At 30.9% G+C, this 20,091-nt stretch overlaps 2 protein-coding genes across 2 annotated transcripts; one reads left to right on the forward strand and one right to left on the reverse strand.

The window, feature by feature from the left end:
• Nucleotides 1-8,129: 8,129 nt before the first annotated feature.
• LOC108815569 (auxin-responsive protein IAA18) lies at nucleotides 8,130-10,209 on the forward strand. The gene is made up of 5 exons (XM_018588150.2): nucleotides 8,130-8,827; nucleotides 9,149-9,450; nucleotides 9,543-9,675; nucleotides 9,766-9,833; nucleotides 9,917-10,209. The coding sequence occupies exons 1-5, from the start codon at nucleotides 8,598-8,600 to the stop codon at nucleotides 9,955-9,957; spliced, it is 774 nt and encodes a 257-aa protein (XP_018443652.2). The 5' UTR covers nucleotides 8,130-8,597; the 3' UTR covers nucleotides 9,958-10,209.
• A 1,340-nt stretch (nucleotides 10,210-11,549) lies between these two features.
• Nucleotides 11,550-14,735, reverse strand: LOC108813734 (probable mitochondrial-processing peptidase subunit alpha-1, mitochondrial). Its single transcript, XM_018586377.2, has 13 exons — nucleotides 14,576-14,735; nucleotides 14,067-14,312; nucleotides 13,695-13,991; nucleotides 13,430-13,597; nucleotides 13,191-13,358; nucleotides 13,010-13,087; nucleotides 12,827-12,893; nucleotides 12,586-12,683; nucleotides 12,427-12,496; nucleotides 12,260-12,330; nucleotides 12,123-12,172; nucleotides 11,920-12,032; nucleotides 11,550-11,796 (listed from the first exon to the last, which is right to left on the reverse strand). Exons 1-13 carry the CDS (start codon nucleotides 14,612-14,614, stop codon nucleotides 11,750-11,752), a joined length of 1,512 nt encoding a protein of 503 aa, XP_018441879.2. The 5' UTR covers nucleotides 14,615-14,735; the 3' UTR covers nucleotides 11,550-11,749.
• Nucleotides 14,736-20,091: the final 5,356 nt, after the last annotated feature.

A 20,091-nucleotide genomic window follows, 5' to 3' on the forward strand; every position in this document is an offset into this window, starting at 1 on the left:
ATTTTTCTTTGGACCTTGAGGATCACTAATGGTTTGAACAATAGTTGACCACATTGGATAAATTCCATTAGCTAGATAGTAGCCCATATTATACTCTCTTCTTTGAATAATATAATTAGCTGGAGGACCGGTACCTTGAGCAAGCTTTGAAAACAAATTAGATGACTTTAATATGTTAATGTCGTTGTTGCTATGCGGCATACCAAAGTAAGCATGCCATATTCACAAATCATAATATGCGACAGCTTCAAGAATGATTGTGGGTGATCTATATTGAGAGCAATATTGGCGGTTCTCCGGGAATGTATTCATTTTCAATCAATTTAAGTAGTGATGATGGAGGATAAGAATTCATCAAAACGTGTGATTGGATAAAAAAATATAAAACTTAAGAGAAAGCTTGCTGAAAGTAATAGTTCATCTGTTGACAATTTAGTTTCATCAAATGAAAACTATTTGATTTCTTAAAAAAAGTACATCAAATAGGGATAAAGGTTTTGAAATGACTCAATTACGTGTGCAAAACAAAGTAAAAAAAAATTATCACTTAAAGGAATGCATGAAGAAAATAAAATATTGTTAATAAATCTAGATTCTATTGCTGATTCTATTACTCGTGAGTTCATTCGATTGGAACAAGAAAGAATCATCAAGAAAAGAATTCAAGAACAACAACAACCTCTAGTTGCACCAGAGATTTATGGAAAATATTTTGGTGATAATGGAGGTCCAGGATCAAATTTACCTGAATATTAATGTTGTTGAGATGTTTATTTACGTAATATTTTAGTTTATGTAATGTTTTATTTTGTGTAATATTCTATTTTCGATTTCTTGTATTTTGTATTTATTTATTGTAATATTATCTTTGTATAATATTTATTATAGTGTTAATTAAATATTTTGGTAGTAAAAAGAACTAAACTATGTAATAGTTCAACATATAAATAACTACAAAAGAACATATAACCCAAAAAAATTTCTATACGTATAAATTACATAAACTATCTGATTTGACTACAATATACAAACATATTTAATTAGGTGTAATAGTTGAATACAAATAATCTGCTAAGATTCAGTTAATATATTATTTTGTAATATTTAGTAGTTAGGATTTTTAATCTTGTTTAAATATTTTTTAAAAATATCAAATAAAATATATTAATAGTTTAGATATGTATTATGATTTGTTAAGCTAATAATGAATTGGTCCAACAATAAACTACTACAATAAGATAAATATTCATAATAAGTTTTATCTTTGATTAATTTCCTAAAAAATATAACTTTGTTAGATATAAATAGCACATCAAAGGGAACATGACTGTTAAATTGATGTAGAACAGTTGTTGAAGCATAGGTTGAGTTATAGCCCATCTAAGGTTCAAATCCTTCTTCCTGCAAATCAAAGGATCTATTTTTATAATTATTTTTTTTAAAAATGTAATATCCACGTAAACGAGTCAAACTGCAACCTTACATTTCATTATCTTTGACTGACGGAAAATAGTCAATGTATGTAAAAATCGATTTTTATTAGTTCGTGTACTGAATTTAACTTAATTGAGTGTTGATGTATATATTTGCATAGGACTCGAATTTATGTATTGATCGGAACCGCGATCCTATGTTGATGTATGAAATTATGAATTGGCCAATTTTCCTGCCACTGTATGTACACGAATTTTATGGAATGGTCCAAATCTATAATATAATACATCTTCAATGACTTTTCCTTTTTTGGGCCACTTTATTTTGACGAGTCCATGAACCATCAGCCGATGCTTCAAAATTAAAACATATAGTTAACTTATTCTTTCATAACACATCTCTTATATATTAGAGTAAGAGTATTAAAATTTGATTTCTTAACTTATATGAAGTTATAACTTATAATATAACTTATAATTTGTACTAATTAAAAGTGCTCTTTTGAATTGTCACATTATTAGAATGCTAATTTTGCTTATTTGGCGGTTTGAGAATCAATTGAGAATTTTGTTGGTTCAAAATTAAATTGCTAGGGAATATTATATTATATAGTACGTCCATTATAGACCATTCATATATCAAACTAAAATTTATTATATATTCTTTTTTTAAATAAACCTACGAAAATTACCTAATATGATTAAAAATTATATGCCAATTAATGATTTTAAATAATAAAAATTTGCTAACAATCTGTATAATTTATATTATTTTGTTTAATTCTTTATTATTAAAATAAATTATACAATTACATTAATCATATAATAAAAATTTAGATTCTTTTGTATATGTTGTATTTTAAATTTTTCAAAACGAGTATAAATTACTAAAACTGTTAAACGTTTTACAAAAACTTTGTGATCAAGGTTTCAATTTTTTTTATGTAATAAGATACAATAATTATAAAACTATATGAATAAGTAATTTTATTTAATAGGTATTTATGTTTATATATATATATATATATATATATATATATATATATATATATATATTTCATATCGTTTAAATTAAACTATACATCATATGAAAATACATACTTATATTTTGATATTTGCATTGAACATATATTGAAAAGTTAATATTTTAATTTTGAAATCGTCATTGTTTTTTAAATGATTATAACTATTGAAACCACTAAACATCTCATATTATAAAATTTTGTTATACAATATACAAATAATCATAAAATTATATGAGTAAAAATCTCATTTGATAAATATTCATATTAAAAGTATACTATATATCTATCTTAATATCATTTAAATTTAATTATACATCATATACATAGATAAGATTGATTGTTTTTATATATTTACCCCAAAATGATTTTCGAACAAACAAGAGTGATCGTTTAATTTATAGGCGCACACCAATTTATTACATAATAGTACTTGATTTCTTAGTTAATTAATATATAATTATTATTTTATTATTTCGTAATATGAAAAAATATAAAATAAATAATTAATATAAATATTTATTCTGCACAAGACGCATATCTTAACCTAAGTATGTATCTCTTTAATAATTTTAAATCTTAAACATTTCTAAATCTCGGACCAAAACAAATGGACAAAATGAGAATAAACTCCAAAGTTAATATTTATATCAGGGAATAACCAATATGAAAAATTACATAAAAAGAGAAAAATATCGAAGATAGATTGAATTGACACTTGAACATAAACTTTTTATAACCATAATTAACTTTTAAATTGCTAAATCATTATATGAAACCGAGCTGACATAGTGTCAGTGTAACCAAATAGTAGGTCTGAGATTCTTCAACCTAAACGTTAGGTTCTTATGCAATAAGTGATTTTTTGACCTAAAATATTTTAAAAATGCGATCAGCTCATCAGTAAACAAATTATGTAATTAACAAAAAAATTTTGAAAAATTGTTTAAGGGCCAAAATTATTAATTTGATTAAAATATATAAATTTTATTTTTCATACAATATTTCTTAAATAATTTTCATATATATTCACTATGCGCAAGACACAGATCTTATCTTAATTATTAGTATTAAGTTGTAGATTATATTCAATGATTAAACTGTTCCCATGTCTTTTATTGCTATTTTATTATTATTTTAAAACAATGTATTGATTATTTGATAAAAAATCAAGAATACAGTAAAATCTAAATCTAAAAATTAAAAACCAAAACCAAAAACTGAAAACCAAAAACTGAAAATCAAAAACAAAAACCAAAACCAAAATATAAAACCAAAAACTAAAAACTAAAAAATCAAAAACCAAAATCTAAAAACTAACTAAACAATTATCACCTAAGTTTATTCAACCACATTGAACCAATGTGCCATTAACCAATCCAGTGAAAAGCAATAAGCGACGCCGACCATACGATAAGTAGAAACAGAAGGTATCTAGAATAGTTTATGCGCTTCGGATAAGTGTTGTGTTACCAAGTTGGCATTATCAACAAAGGGAGACACTGAAGCAAAAAGAAAAAAAAATGAGAGACTGGATTGAAAAGGGAATTATTGTAAAGTGCTCACACGGAAAAAACAAACAACACAAACAATTGATCTTTTTGTTCTGAACCACAAAAACAATTGATCACGTTGAAAAGATCAGGTTAATCATTTTCGGAAGTGGAGCCTTATCAGACGACGCAGTAGTATCATTTACCACAGCTATTGCAGCATTGCTTTTACTTTGATTTGACATTTACTTCACGATTTGTTTTATTCCTTTTCCTTTACTTTTTTGGAGTCGGCTATCTTCTTTATTAATCGTAGCCGTTGCTTGTGGTGTTATTCGAAGTGCGACGATTGTGATTTAAAATCTTATCAGGAGGGAGATGTTTAAAACTGTACAACTTTTGTCTACCGTCCAGATAGAGAGAAGAAAGTACTGTCAAAGTCAGAGATTCGGTCTCTATCTATCTTTGTAGTCTCTGTCTACGCGACTATCTTGCCACGTGGCCTCCATAAGGAAGGAAGATGATCACTACAAACTTGAACGCGCGATCTACCAAACATTTCTGTGTTTGCAATAATGATGAAACACAAACGCGATTTGAGCTTCCAAACTGCTAGAAGAACAGTGTCGCTGTTTTTGTCGTCATGCACTGCTCAATTTGCGTTTGTGTAATTACCAAATGTTGGTTAAAAACTCTGTTTTTTCCTAAGATCCCACTTTTTTTTTTTGAAAAAAAAGATCCCACTTTTGTCACATAATTGCGAAATACTAGTTAAGGTACAGAAAAAGTAATAAGCCACAAAAAACCTAAAATTTATAAAAAATTGAAATTTATAAAATAGCAGAAAACATATTAAACTAATTTAAATTTTTATATGATATTTATTTTATTATAAGAAAAGCAAATATCAATAATTAAACTAATTATAAAATAACTAAAAAATATTATAGCTTATTTCAAATATGCTATTAATAATATGTTGACATTTTATAATATTATAAAATAAATTATAATATAAGTTTATTTACAAAACAACTATTTATCATTAATAGTTATTACTATTTATCTAAAATGGTACTTTCATATAATTTATATAACATAAAAATGTTGACTTTTTAATAATCTAACAGAATTCACTTTTTCACTTAACAATTTTATTATTATTTTTATCAGCGAAAATGGAAATTTATGTTTTAACATTTTTTATTCTAAACTTCATTCAAACATTCTACAGAATTACCAATTAGGGTCTAAATATGTTTTTTCTGAAACAATAGAATAATAAAGAAAAGTGAGTCAAATATAACAAATAATTGTTATTTAAACCATGGATGATTAGAGTTCAAAACAGAGAGAGAGATTAAGGAACCGTGATTAAGATTGCTTGTCAGTCTTTTGTCTGCATGTGAACGAGTTGGGTAATACGGAGACAAAGAAATGGTCAGTGATAATCCATTTAGAGTGTGATTGAAAAGCATAATTAGCGATATATTTTGAATGGAAAAAAATATTTACTCTGGTTTCAGTTTTCGTTGTGCCAATCAAGTGAAAACCAATTTTACTTATTTTACTCTAATTACTGTTTGAACCAGTGTTTTGAAAATCGATTGACCCAACATAAATCTGATTTGAGTTTGTAAAAAAATCAATATTCAAATCCGCAAACCAGTAGATAACTTTTACATTTATTTTTATTTATTAATTATTTTTTAGATTCTATTTTATATTCGAAATTTCCAATTAAGAAGTTAGATTTTTATTTTTTCAGTTTCATTATCGTTTTTTTCTCTCTCTACCGATTTCTACCAAAATTGGTTGATGTGATTTGGTATTAAATTATTCTTTTATTATTGACAATTTATTATAGTGATATTTTACTTTTGGTTTAATTTAGATTTGGAATTTAGTTTATTATCTACATTAGACATTTAACTACTATAAATTTTAAGTTTTAATATTTTTTAGATGTCATAAAATATATACATATCCAAAATTTTATTTTATGTTTAAAAAAATATTTAACTTTAGTCTTTTTCATGACTAATATATTATTATAAAATAAAATTAATTCACATGTAGCCGATCCAATGATCCGTGATCTAAGAAGTAGATAGGACTTAAAAACATTGGTTTGAACAGAATAAAACATAGTATTGTTTTTTTGATCGTTGGGTTTATGCAAAGTTAGAACTTACGCTGGTTACTATTTATTATATTTATTCCAACTCTATCCAACCACACTCTTAACCTAAATTTCCAAATTGAACCAGAGCAAGATAGGGATCCTTATTCTTGGATAATTTGGTACGTTTGGAAGGCGAGAAATGACAAACTCTTTAGGGGAATTGACAGAGATCCTCTGGAAATAGTTCGTTATGCTGAGAGTGAGTGTCAAGCTTGGTTTAATGCCAATGAGAGGATACCGCCAATAGTACAAAAGAGTAATGTAGAGGAGTCTCAAGTCATAAGCTTGGGAAACATCTGCTTACTGGATGGATCATGGACATCTCAAGCTCAATTTAGCGGATGTGGATGGGTCTGGTTGGACAGTGGGGGAAAGACGTAACTTATGGGATCTCAGAATTTTCCTAGAAAAGAATCAGCTCTACACTCAGAGGTGGAAGCACTGCGATGGGCAATGGAAAACATGCTCCAGCATTCGACATGTCAGAACTTCGGGACACACTGCAAAGATTTGATTACAATGATCAAGGAACCACATGCTTTGCCAAGTTTTGCTACGGAATTAGAGAGGATAGAGACACTGCTCATATGCTTTCCGGACTTCAAGATTACTTTTGTTCCAAGGGCGCGTAACCAGATTTCAGATTCTTTAGCTAAGACAGCTAGATCCTTCCATAGGAAGTTATTTTTTGTTGGTTGTTCTATTCCGGTCTGGTTACTCAGACCACCTCAAGTTTGAGCAATAGAATAGCCGTTTGCCGTAAAAAAAAAAAAAAAAACCTAAATTCCCAAATTACTCTTCCTTGCTTGACCAAAACTCCCACTAGCGAATTTCGGTACGGCATTCCCGTAATGTAAGCCTTACACGTGGGAGAATCACTATACAGTAGTTCTCATTCCCTTAAAACCTAAAGCCTAACCGTTGAATTTGTTCTTAGTTAACGCAACACAATAATTCCTGTGTTATTTCATGTCAAAACACAGACAAACTTGAATCTAACATCGTTTATTGGTATTGTTTTCTGTCATTCGTGTGATGAGTATGAAAGCGACTGATATCTTATCTGTCTTCGGATTAATAAGATAAACTCAATAAATCGAATTACGTCTTTGCTGCAATAGAAATAGTAGAATGATTTTTTTGAAAATGAAATCGTAGAATGATCTAATAAGATGAAATATAGCCTTGCACTAAATAATTTATTGGAGAATATAATTAATTTCTATCCTCTAAACTGTAAGCTTACAAAATATTCCTCGTATAACTTGAGTTTGGTAAATCACTAAGTCAGTAATGTTGGATATAAAGTTTAAGAAAATGAGAAACAACTCCATTACAAAGGTAATAACTAAAGAATTAAAACAAACAATATGGAAATATAGAGAACAAAGGTTTCTTGTATAAAAAAGAGAGAATAAAGGTTTCGTGTATAAAAATTTGTACCAAATATGAAACATGCGCAAGACTCTGAACATTTCTAATGTACATATATAAAATGTGATGATTAGTTGCAACTCGTTATTTTATCACATTGAAAATTTTAGTAATTCAAATTATCATTTTTTGTTAGACTGATCGCATGCCGCAGCAATATCAAAAAGAAAAAAATCATGCTTGTTCGTACTAAATTACCATTAGACCCAGGCTAATTAGCCCATCGACATAGGTTTGTGTACATAATTAATTGGTGTCTTTTAGTAAATAATCAAGCTATATTTTACCTTTTTCTTTTCTTTCTTTTTTATTTGTCAACTTCTTTTTTTCTTTTAAAAAGTATTTCCAAACATTTTTTACGTCAAATGTATTTTAAAACAGTTATAAACATAGAAATATTATAAGAAATGAAGAATTGACCAAAAAAAATTATAAGAAATGCAGAAAGAAGAGATGGGGTGAAAAAAAGAGAGGCAAATGGGGATGAAACAAAGAAGCACGCTTTGCTTCCTCCACTCAAAACTACTACCCTAAGGTTCTTTAAGAGAGAGACAGAGAGAGGATTGCGTGTGTTTCACACAAATACATTTTTAAAATTCTTTGACTATAACTTTTTAGTGTTCTGGTTTCATGATTCCCTTTGCTTTTCCTCTGGTTTAATCACTGTCTCTCCTTCCGTATTTATCTGACTTTCTTCTGTTCCTCTTTTCGCTGTAATTCCCAAAAATCTCCTCCCTTTTCAGAATCTAGAGAGAGAGAGAGAGAGAGGAATGTATGTGAGAGAGAAGAAGAGCCCCACCATAAAGTTTACATTTTCTCTTTTTTTTTTTATGCTTTCATTTGTATAAAAGACACACTAATCCACCTCTCTAGCTTCTCACACCATTCCATCTCCTTCCTCCCTCTTCTGTCTTTCGGAGATTTGTTCTGTCGCGTGAACAAGTTGTCGACTTTCGGACATACACTTACTTCCTTGTCGGAATCTCTTTCTTTCGGTCCAAGAACAGCAATTTTCTATTAAAAAAACATAATGGAGGGTTACACAAGAAACTGGTTTCACGATGGCAAAGCCTCTGTTTACAACTCCGAAGAGAAGAAACTCGAGCTAAAGCTTGGTCCCCCTGGTGAAGACGAAGATGGTTCATCGATTATAAGACACATCAAGAAAGAACCAAAAGACAAATCTATCCTCTCTCTCGCTGCCAACCACTTCTCTTCTCCTTCTTCCACCACCACCAACAAAACCACATCTCAGAAAAGGTTTTTTTTTCACCTCACCTTTTGTTTTTATATCTTTTACTTTTGTTTTTATCTGTTTTGTGTCTTTTTAACATGATGATATTCACTTGAAACACACAATAATGGTCCCATCTTCTCCTTCTTGTCTGCTTAATATTGGATCTCAAAGTTTTACTGCCTTTCTTTGTTTTTTACCAACTTTTTATTCATCAAATTTTTTTTTTCATATTATTTACAGTACTAGCTCTTTTTGAACCTTTTAATTATCTTCAGATTTATTCAGTTTTGTTTCTGCATTTATTAACAAGTTTTTTTCTTCTCTTTGATTTCTTGTGTTTAAAGAACTGCTCCTGGTCCAGTGGTGGGTTGGCCTCCGGTTAGATCATTCAGGAAGAACTTAACAAATGGAAGCTCTTCAAAGCTTGGAAACGAGTCCACCTCCAATGAAGTGGTCCTCAAGAACCAGAAGTGTGATGATGATAATGGCCGAGAAAAGCCAATGGGAGCAAAGAGGCAAGGAGGCTTGTTCGTGAAGATCAACATGCACGGCGTTCCCATTGGTCGTAAAGTCGACCTCAATGCACATAATAGCTATGAACAGTTGTCTCTCACTGTCGACAAGCTCTTTAGAGGTCTTCTTGCAGGTAAAAAGATGCCCTTCGACTCTAATCTTGGCTGTGGTATAAAAGGTTCACTAGCTCTATTGTGACTAATGTTTGTTTTCTGATGTTATTAGCCCAAAAAGAGTCATCATCATTTGGAGAAGAAGAGAAACCAATCACTGGGTTGTTGGATGGGAATGGAGAATATACTCTTACTTACGAGGACAATGAAGGAGACAAGATGCTTGTAGGAGATGTCCCATGGCAGTAAGAATCTTTTTACTTTTTTTCTTTTCTGGATATTATTCAGCTTTTGTCAATGGTCAATAACAAACCAAAGCATCTTTGTTTTGTCAGTATGTTTGTATCTTCGGTGAAAAGGCTGCGTGTGATCAAAACCTCTGAGATTTCTTCAGCATTAACATGTAAGTTAAATTTATAGATTTGAAATCGTTTGTGCTTATGACTCTGTATCTAAAGTTAAATAATTTTTATCTATATTTTGTAGATGGAAATGGAAATGGTAAGCAAGAGAAGAACAGAAGCTGAAGAAATTAACTTTCACAGCTTAATGAAGTAGGGATGGTTTTTATTTTTGCTTTTGCCTTTTTTTTTTCTCAACTCTGATGAGTTTTGTGGTATTTGAAATGTGTTTCTAATTCAAGTCTGATGTACATTCTGGTGTGTTACATCTTCTTTTGAGAATTTCATACATGAGTTTTCTTGGAACTCTAAACCAGACAAATGAAAAAATATGGTTTTGGTTCTTGAGAGTATGTTACATATACTACTTTTCAGTCATTATGGTCTCTTCTGTCCAGTCTGTCTAAAGCTTTGGATCATAATTAGTCACACCCAGGGGCGAATCCAGAAAGGTTTATTAATGGGTGCATAATTGATACTAAAAGAAATAATTGACATATTGGTGAAAGAACCTGAGACATTATGGGTGCACAATATCATTTAACCATCTCATATAGCTGAAATTTTGTGTGTTTTACATACTAAACATTTTTATATTCATAATTTTATGGGTGCCTGTGCCACCATAGTTCATGCTGTGGCTTCGCCCCTGGTCACACCTAATGAACACTTTAAGAACATCGATTTTATAAAATATTGTAGCTCGCCTATTTCTGCGAAGTATATATTTTTTTCTTTTTTGAAAAGACGAAAAGAAACAATCTTTCTCCTCTGCAAAAAGCTCTTTCTATCATTAACTCTACGGCTCGGGCTATTGTAATGAAACTACGAGAGAGAAAGGGTTTAAAGACATCTAACAACTTTTCTTTAAAGGAGTTTTAAGGACAGATATTCTTAAACCAGTTTCTGGTCACATCTTAATACTATTATATGTTTTGGCCAACAAAATTTACATTTATACTACTCATTTAGATAAAAGCATCATAGGGTTGTATATCATTTCTGATTCAGTGATCAAAATATTTGATCCGACTAACAAAAATGAAAGATTATGTTGTTGCGCATTTGTATGCATGCATGCTGATCTTAAATTTCACACTATTTGTATTTGTTTTTTTTTTCATTTCTTAAGAATAGAAAGGCAAAATAATGTGAGATCTCTATGTATACAGTTAGATTAAAATAGTTTGAAGAAAAAATGGTGACTGGTGGAATCTTTGAGAAAGAGGCTTAGACCAAACATTGAATGCAGTGAAGAGTCTTTATCGTTGAGAGAGACTTGCCTAACTATTCAAAGCAGCAATATTAGACTCGATCGTTACTTTTTTCTGTTTGCCCCAACCCCAAAGAATGCACCCGGCTTTGAAACCATTTGTGGTTTTTGCAGTGTTCTACTTGCTCAACCTTATCCTACCAACATAATTAACCCAGATTTAGAATCCCGAAACTTCCGATTTTTATTGTTCATCTTCGTCCCTTCAGCCTTCCATTGTCTCCCCCTGATCGATCCTCACGATACACGCCTTATCAAAAGCTTGTCTCGGTTCCTTCAATTGCTTCCGTGCAAAACGCCATATTCCCGACAAGATCATGATTCACATCAGCAACACCCGCTATGCGATCAATATCAACCTCAACTGTAAGCTAATGAGTTCATTCCACTTCCAATAATCATGTCTTGAAGTTTAGCACGCAAAAATGACATAGACATGACATCACAGTAGCAAAAATTATTTATTGTAGAGATACGGCCAGGAAAAGTTCGCCATTTAAACTGTAGACGAAAACAAACAATAAAAAAAGGACCACTGTAAGAAAGAAAAGATCAAACTGGTTGGGTCTCTCTTATTCACCCAAAGATCTTTATTTTACAAGTCCAAAAATATCGCTTGATCTTTTACAGCAAATGTTTGCTGCTTCAACAAAATTTGCTGCTTAAGGTGTCGTAGCTTGGAACAGACAACACTGCCAAAAAAAAAAAAAAAGAACCAGATACAATATTAAGGACACAAGATCATTGTTGTTTTATACCTCTCTAAGTGGAAAAGGCATATGAAATGTATAACTTAAAAGAGACGTGTTTATTACCCTCTCCGAAGGAACCCATTGTCAAAGGCTTTGAAATAATCTTGCTGGTGAAATCTGTAATGTCCTTCAACGTAAGTCCATCTACTGTCTTCAAGAATTGCTCGACTGGCTTCCTGCAATATTTTTGATATAAAAGCATTGGGATTAAAGTGAAAATTTTTAAAGGTTTTTTTATTTTGTAAAAATGAAATTTTGATGGGTACCTCTCTCCGTATGTAAGTATCTGCCTGCCAATGTCTTCTGCTGCAATCATCTGCATAGGACACACATTAACACGTTAGTAACATCTATTTGAAATCGAATAAAAAGGTTTCATCTTTAAGTGAGAGAGTGAATTCACCCGAGATTCCAAATTCATTAGAATTGCAGATTTTGTGGCTGCCTTGGCGCGATCAAGATGCTTCTGGTTAACTGTCCAACCATATAGAACACAAGGAAAAATGTTTCATACATGTAATAGAACTGTTTCGACTTCTAAAGCGAAAAAGGATGAAACATACTACAAACCTTTTCCTCCAGCAACATCTTTCAGTTCTTTAGCTGCTAATTCAATTGCTTTTGCAGCGAACTCAGGGCTCTGCAATCATGGATGTAAATCATTTCTCACACTATGTTTACCAGAATACATATAACAGGCAAAGAACATCAGGACTTTGCTGAACTCACCGAGCAACCATAGATTCCAAACAATCCGGTGTTGTTAAAGATGCTAGTGAATGCAGTGCATGACTGAACTTGCTGATATTCGTTTAGAATACGGAGATCTGTACCCAGACACATGAACTTGAATCATTACTACTGATCGTTTAGCAGAGCTTGATAATTTATAATGAGCTAGTTCAAGAAACAGCAAAAAAGAAAAAAAGGCGCTCAATAAAGCCATAAACACACACAAGATTTGACTTACATAGCCATGAGTGCATTCCTTTTCCAGGGCCTCCAGCTGAGAATGAGCCGCCTCCTCCCATGAGCATCTAATAGCAAATATATTTAAATTATATATATCGGTTTTTCCCAAGAAATAGGATTTGATTGAAACAAGTGAAAGTTGCTAACACGAGGAAAAGAATTAAACATTTAATATAGGCACCTGGAGTACAGTGGCGATGACTGCTTCCTTCTCGTTATTCCAGCCAGGCACCTCAAAAGCAAGCGCAAAGTGTGTAGCCTGAAGAAGACCAAAAAGCTAAATTAGAGTTGTAACAGAAACACACTTTCATCTCCAACAAGCATGTCTATTACTCCAATGACAGCAAATCTTTCATATATACCTCTCCACCAGTATGTTGGCGAAAATCTCCACCAGTATACTGAGATTTTGGCTCCCCTTGGCGCGGTACATTAGGAAGGTCAGAAGTCAATGGCTCAACAACATGCAAAAGTTCCTCGTGTTCAACTCCACTTGCTGCCAGTACCATACGTGCAGCAGTGAAATTCTCCTGAAATCCCCAGATCAAATGATTAAACAATTGTAATCACAGAGGTTCTCAAAAGCTGAAGGCTGCCTTACAGTCATAAACTCCTCCAAGAGTTCCCCATTCAATCTGTCCAAAGCAGACTCATGAGCATACAAAGGATTTGCCAAGGCACCGGAATAACCAGCAGAGTGAACGGCCTCCATGAGGAGACCCATAGGGTTCTTTGCAAGCTCTGCTATCTCTACCTTCATCTTACGTAGCTGCACAAGAACCATAAGTTAACACTTCTATTTTCCACAAGAGTTATCAAAATAACAACAAAGGAAAAAAAAAAAGAAAAAGAAAGAGATTTACTACCTCTTCATTAACTTCCCAATCCAAGAAAGCAGGGTTCCTCACACTGTCTATAAGAACTTCAACCATTGCAGGGAGATAGGTTTTGAGAGCATCAACAGTGTAACTCATCTGCTCCCGAGACGCAGACGCAGAGGTGTTGCCACCAATAGCTTCAATCTCCCTCACAAGACGTAGATGGCTTCTGTTGGTCGTGCTCTTGAAAGCCATCCTCTCAAGCAAATGAGTTGCTCCATGGAAATAAGGAGCCTCGTAGATAGAACCACAATCAACATACAATCCAATAGAAGCTGCTGGATTCTGCACAACACAAATAACTCTCTCTCTCTCAGTTAATTTCTCTCATATAAGACCAAGATTCACATTTTAACTTACGGGAGACATCTCTGAGGCGATTTTGAGACCATTAGGAAGAGTGGTGATCTTGAGTTTGCTAGGCTCGACGTGGTCAGCAAGTGGCGGGGGTAGAGATACGCCCTGTAGTGGCATATCCAATGAAGCAATCGAGCCAGAGGATCCACCAGTCAACCATCCGAAGAAACCTGAAGAAGAAGACGAGCTCGTTGCAACGGCACTGGAGCTAGCGTAACGCGCCGGTGTCAAACTTCGGCTAAGAGATCCCTAACAAAAAAACAAAGAATATGATTATAATCTCAATCAACGAGCCGCCGATTCATAAAACAGGTAAAAGTCGTTTCTCTTAGATCGAAAATCGGAACAAAAACGATCATTCGTAAACCTAAAGCAGTGCAATCGTCGCAGGTAATCATCAATCTGGAAATAAAAATCCGGATCCAGATCTATCAATCAGTGAATCGGACGAATCCTTCTCCCTAATCGAACGTTCTAGAAGCTGAATCGAAGATGAAAGGATTGGTACTGACCTTTAGAGCCTTGGCTCGTGAAGCTGCTGTGCGATACATGGCGACTGTGGAAACCCTTAATCGGTGAAGAATGAGTACCGAGGAGGCCGACGAAAGTGAGGGATTTGAGAGGTGAGAGAGAGAGAGAGAGTAGAATCTATCTTATTAAAACAGAAACATTCTGTTGGACCTAACATTTATTTTGTAAGTTTTTAAATTAAATACACATTTATACTTTATAGTTAAACCTATATTAAATCACTAATGTTCCTTTCTTTATACTACTATCCATGTTTCCAAACAATATACTTATTTCTTTATATTACTATTAATGTTTCCAAACAATCTATCTTATTAAAACAGAAACATTCTGTTGGACCTAACATTTATTTTGTAAGTTTTTAAATTAAATACACCTTTATACTTTATAGTTAAACCTACATTAAATCACTAATATTCATTTCTTTATACTACTATCCATGTTTCCAAACAATATACTTATTTCTTTATACTACTATCAATGTTTCCAAACAATATATTTTATATACTACTATCAATGTTTTCAAACAATACAATAATTAATCTTAGTTATTTTATATCTATCATTTTCTCTTTAAAATTTTGTAAAAACGTCATAATTTCATAAATTACAAAATAATGAACTTTAAAATTTGGATTATAAGATTACAAATTATGAAAATATTACAATTTCAATCAAATTAAATTACATATTGGTCATCCATCAGTTCAATCGGTTAGTCTCGGGTTTTAGTGACTTTTTAATATGAATATTTTAAAAAACTAAATTGAATTGTTAGATCTTCGGAATAACCGGTATAATCACAATCGGGTTGAATTTAAAAACACTGATTTAAATACACAAATATTTTAAATACACACTCTTTAAAAGTTAACAAAATATTTGTTAAGTTATTAGTGAAAATTTTCATCGTAAAATATTCCGCGCTTCCAAAGCGCGGATCAAGATCTAGTATATTTTTATACTACTATCAATGTTTCCAAACAATACAATAATTAATCTTAGTTATTTTATATCTATCATTTTCTCTTTAAAATTTTGTAGAAACGTTATAATTCCATAAATTGCAAAATAATGAACTTTAAAATTTGGATTATAAGACTACAAAATATGAAAATATTTCAATTTAAATCCAATTAGATTACATATCGGTCATCCATCAGTTCAATTGGTTAGTCTCGGGTTTTAGTGATTTTTTTTAATATGAATATTTTAAAAACCTAAATTGAATTGTCAGATCTCCGGATTAACTGGTATAATCACAATCGGGTTGAATTTAAAAACACTGATTTAAATGCAAAAATATTTTAAATACACTCTTTAAAAATTACCAAAATATTTGTTAAGTTATTAGTGAAATTTTTCATCTTAAAATATTCCGCGCTTCCAAAGCGCGGATCAAAATCTAGTAGTTTGTTATTCAATCGAGCATCTACTTGCTGCTAACGTACGCGGCTTGTTTAGCATACGCCCATCAGCTCAATAGAGTCTGACCCAGTCTTCATAAGCCTCAATTTATATGGGCTTAGCCCATTTTATATAACCCAAGCACCTTTTTGTTTTTTACCTTTTTGACATGCTAGACCATCTGCGTCACAACTCTAACCATGCTAGACCATTTTAGACCATGTCAGACTGTTTGATTTAAGAGTATCTGCAGTTTATATACAAGAATAATAGCTAAATTTGCAAATTTGCAACATGGTGACCCTAGGCTTTTAGTACTGTACATATTTTATTAATACTTTAATACCCCTATGACATAAATAGTTTAATTTCTTACCTAATTTTTGAAACCCAAAGAATCACCATATATGTGTATATATCTCGGTTTGGATTTAAGGTTTAGATTTGGGTTTAGATTTGGGTTTAGATTTAAGGTTTAGGGTTTAGCTAAATTAAGATTTAAAATTTATGATTTGGGTTTAGGATTTAGAATTTATTATTTGGGTTTAGGGTTTAGGATTTAGCATTTATTATTTGGGTTTAGGGTTTAGATTTAGGTTTAGGATTTAGAATTTATGATTTGAGTTTGGATTTAAGTTTAGAATTTATGATTTGGGTTTAGAGTTTATAATTTTTATTTTTATTGGATTCTTTAGGATGTGGAGAGGCTTATGATGGTGGAACAAATATTTTCAGTTTTGTGGATGCAAAAAAAAAAAGATAAAGGAGTCATGACTATGTTAGAAAGAATAATTCTACAACGAAAGAGAAAGCAAAACAACGATTTTAGATAATTATTGAGTAAATAGAAGGGCACTATTGTAATTGACACACGACAGACCCTACAAAGCTCACTGTATGTCCTACTCCTTTCCATCGCTGCAAATTTCCAAGTTATTTTAGAATATGTAACTAATTGACTCTTGATTTAATTTGTGTTCAAAATAAATTCATAAATTGTTGGTTTTATAAAAATATCTCATGTATACTTTTTTATGTTTTGTAATTTACATATATTATTTTATAATATAGATATTTGATAATATTTTTTTATTTGTACATAATATTATATTAAAAAATTATAACTTGATGTAATTTAATATAATTGTACTATTCATATATTAACATGTTGTTTTTTGTTAATTTATTTTATAATGAAACAACATACTAAAAATTTAAATTGTTACATTAATTTTCTATGAATTATTATTAATTTTATGATATTTTTTTCTTGAAAATTGAACTTTTGAAATTTTTATATTTGACTAAACTAAATAAGATAATATTATATTTTTTTATATAATATACTATGTATTTCAGTTTTTGTTTTTATTTTCACCACCAAAAAACAATAACCATTGTAATTAATTAATTTAAATTTATTTTAAATGCAGTGGTGAAATTTGTAAATAAAAATAAATAGAAAAGAGGTATTTAATTTATTGTAAATGTAATGCAAAATGTGTAAATAAAATGAATTATTTAATCTGTTATGCATGTTTCTAAACAATCTCATTTATCTTGTTTTCCATATTTCCAAATAATACCAAAAATTTCTTCACATTTAATAATATAGATGTTTACAAAAATTTAGAAGATCTCATGCCAAAGCATTTTTTTCAATTTTTGGAGAGATAATCATATTAAAATATTATTTTTATAAGAGATCATATTTGAAAAAACCTTTAATGTGGATATCCTTACAAAATACATACAAAAATATTCAGTAACAAAACTATCTCGATTAACCTAATTTAATGATTTGATCCAAATTTTAACTCGAAAATGTTATTTCGATTAATTTCCTAACTTCTTTATTAATTTTGAGATATCCAAATCAATCAATGATCAAACTGAACCAATATGTTCTTTCAACAATCAAAAACTGATTGGTTTAGTTCGGTTAATCCAAAGTCCAAAACCTACCATAGTAATAATAAAAACAATAACAAATGAACTACATGTTAGATTAGATATTTATTTGAATTTGAACGATGAAAAAGTTCATATCTATACTATTAAAACAATAATATTCTAAAAATCTATTTATATAAAATTATTACATCTTTTCACTAAACTATTAATATTTTGGTCCTATTTTAGATTTAGACTATCAATATTTTACCATATATTTCTTTAACAATATTTATCTTCATGAGTAAAAAATATATCTATACTATAAAAAAATATTCTACTTATACAAGATTATTATACCATTCATTAGACTATTAATATTTTAGTCTTACCTTAGATTTAAACTAACAATATGTTACCATAGAATATATCAATATTAATAAAATATTATATTTCTTATTATTTATTTCTACAATTTCGGTATCTAACAAACTAATATTATCAAAAAATTAATTATAAATTTGTCTCTATTATTTAATGAATCATCAATTATCATTTTACATATATAGATTTCCACGCCATATAAATTGTTCTATCCATGAATAATTATCTTTTGGTCGTATCATTAATTAATTTAACTATGTAATATTTTAAATACTTTTGGCTGAGTTATACTATCACTCCTCATTTCATGTAATATACTTTTTCTCTCAATATTTTCAATTGATTTTATAAAGAGTATTTATAACAAAAAAATATTTAAGAAAAAATTAAAACTATTAAAAACCATATAAATATATACCACTAAATTAACCAAAAATATACCAAATCTTAAGTTTCACTAACTCAACAAATATCTCTTATGGAGTGATAACATTTTGCGCGAACAAAAAAAACACTCAAATTTTACTCCAATACCCAAAATATATTTTTTAAATTTAAAATTTATTTAAAACCCGAAAGTATACCTAAAACCAAACCCAAAACTTTAATTTTTTTGTAATACACAAAACATATTTGAAATACCCAAATATACTAAATATATACAAAACATTTTAGGTATCCAGTCATGTCTCGAGCAGGACTCATACTCGAATCGAGACCCGTCGCAGACTCAAATTGAAATCCGCAGGTCCAGAAAAAAGACAAAATAGGTATTTCATCCTGGACCCGGATCTGAACGAGACCTATATTTTCAAGTCAATTTTACTTTGGCTTTTGGGTCCGGATAATATGCCAAACCTAATCGGGCGTTTGTGGTCTCATATTGAAGGGTTCACGGCTATAAGTTCCGCCACCTAAGTTCGAGTATCGGCCACCATCGATTAAAATGGGGTGAAAAAACAGCACCCTTGGATATGTTCGGCGGGCGCCCCGGCTCAAATCCAGTGGATGGTCATTAGGTGTTAGCCGGGTCTCTTTCGAGGATATTCAAATACTAATCGTCAGAGGAGGAGCTCCCCTTGGTCCAATGGTTTGATTAAGGGTTCATTAATGCTTCTATACTATGAGGTATGGGTTTCGAGCCCCAGAGAAAATAAAATTATGCAAATTAAGGGAGAAAAGACTTACAAGAGATCTGCAGCATGGCGCAATGTGACAGGAAACTCACAATGTCGGTTTCTCCATTACTAAGCTTTCCATATTTCTAGTTTTCCTTTTCATACTTAGTTTTATATCTTATTTTCCTTTTCACAATAGTTAAACCTCCTCTTGGTTTGCTATATACATGTAGCCTAAGGGCACTTTTATATTCACACAATCAATCAATAAAGCTTTCTTAAAACCTATTGCTTATCTCTCAAGTTACTTGCTAAGTTCATACAAAGAACTTCGCATCATACGAACTCTGGTTTTCGAGTTAATCCTTCTACCTCAGTGATCATCTCCTACACCTTTGTTTAGCCGTTCTTAGAAACCACAGTAGGATTCCTAGCTTGGGATTTATCTATCCGGAATTCCCGTCTCAGTGGTAATAGAGCCAGGTTTTGATGGCGAGGACCCAAGGCTCTACTAATGTAGCAAATTGGGTGATTGTCTTGCATAAGAACCGATACTGAGAAGCATGGATAGATAGATCCAATCCAAACTATGAACTGGCATAACAAAGCTGTCACGAAAATATTGGTTCAATGGAAAGGGTATATACCTCAACATGCTACTTGGGAGTTCTATCAGGACTTCATTGCCAAGTATC

Source organism: Raphanus sativus, chromosome 1 (genome assembly GCF_000801105.2).
Source record: "Raphanus sativus cultivar WK10039 chromosome 1, ASM80110v3, whole genome shotgun sequence".
In the NCBI taxonomy this organism is placed as follows: domain Eukaryota; kingdom Viridiplantae; phylum Streptophyta; class Magnoliopsida; order Brassicales; family Brassicaceae; genus Raphanus; species Raphanus sativus.

Excerpts from the sequence above, each read along its gene's own strand:
- LOC108813734 (XM_018586377.2), bottom strand. The coding sequence starts at position 14,614 with ATGTATCGCACAGCAGCTTCACGAGCCAAGGCTCTAAAG. Across the intron at positions 12,684-12,826 it reads AGGAATGCACTCATGGCTAT|ATCTCCGTATTCTAAACGAA; the intron begins GTAAGTCAAATC and ends GTCTGGGTACAG. Across the intron at positions 12,173-12,259 it reads TAATGAATTTGGAATCTCGG|ATGATTGCAGCAGAAGACAT; the intron begins GTGAATTCACTC and ends TGTCCTATGCAG.
- LOC108815569 (XM_018588150.2), top strand. The coding sequence starts at position 8,598 with ATGGAGGGTTACACAAGAAACTGGTTTCACGATGGCAAAGCCTCTGTT. Across the intron at positions 9,676-9,765 it reads GTAGGAGATGTCCCATGGCA|TATGTTTGTATCTTCGGTGA; the intron begins GTAAGAATCTTT and ends TTGTTTTGTCAG. Across the intron at positions 9,834-9,916 it reads GATTTCTTCAGCATTAACAT|ATGGAAATGGAAATGGTAAG; the intron begins GTAAGTTAAATT and ends TATATTTTGTAG.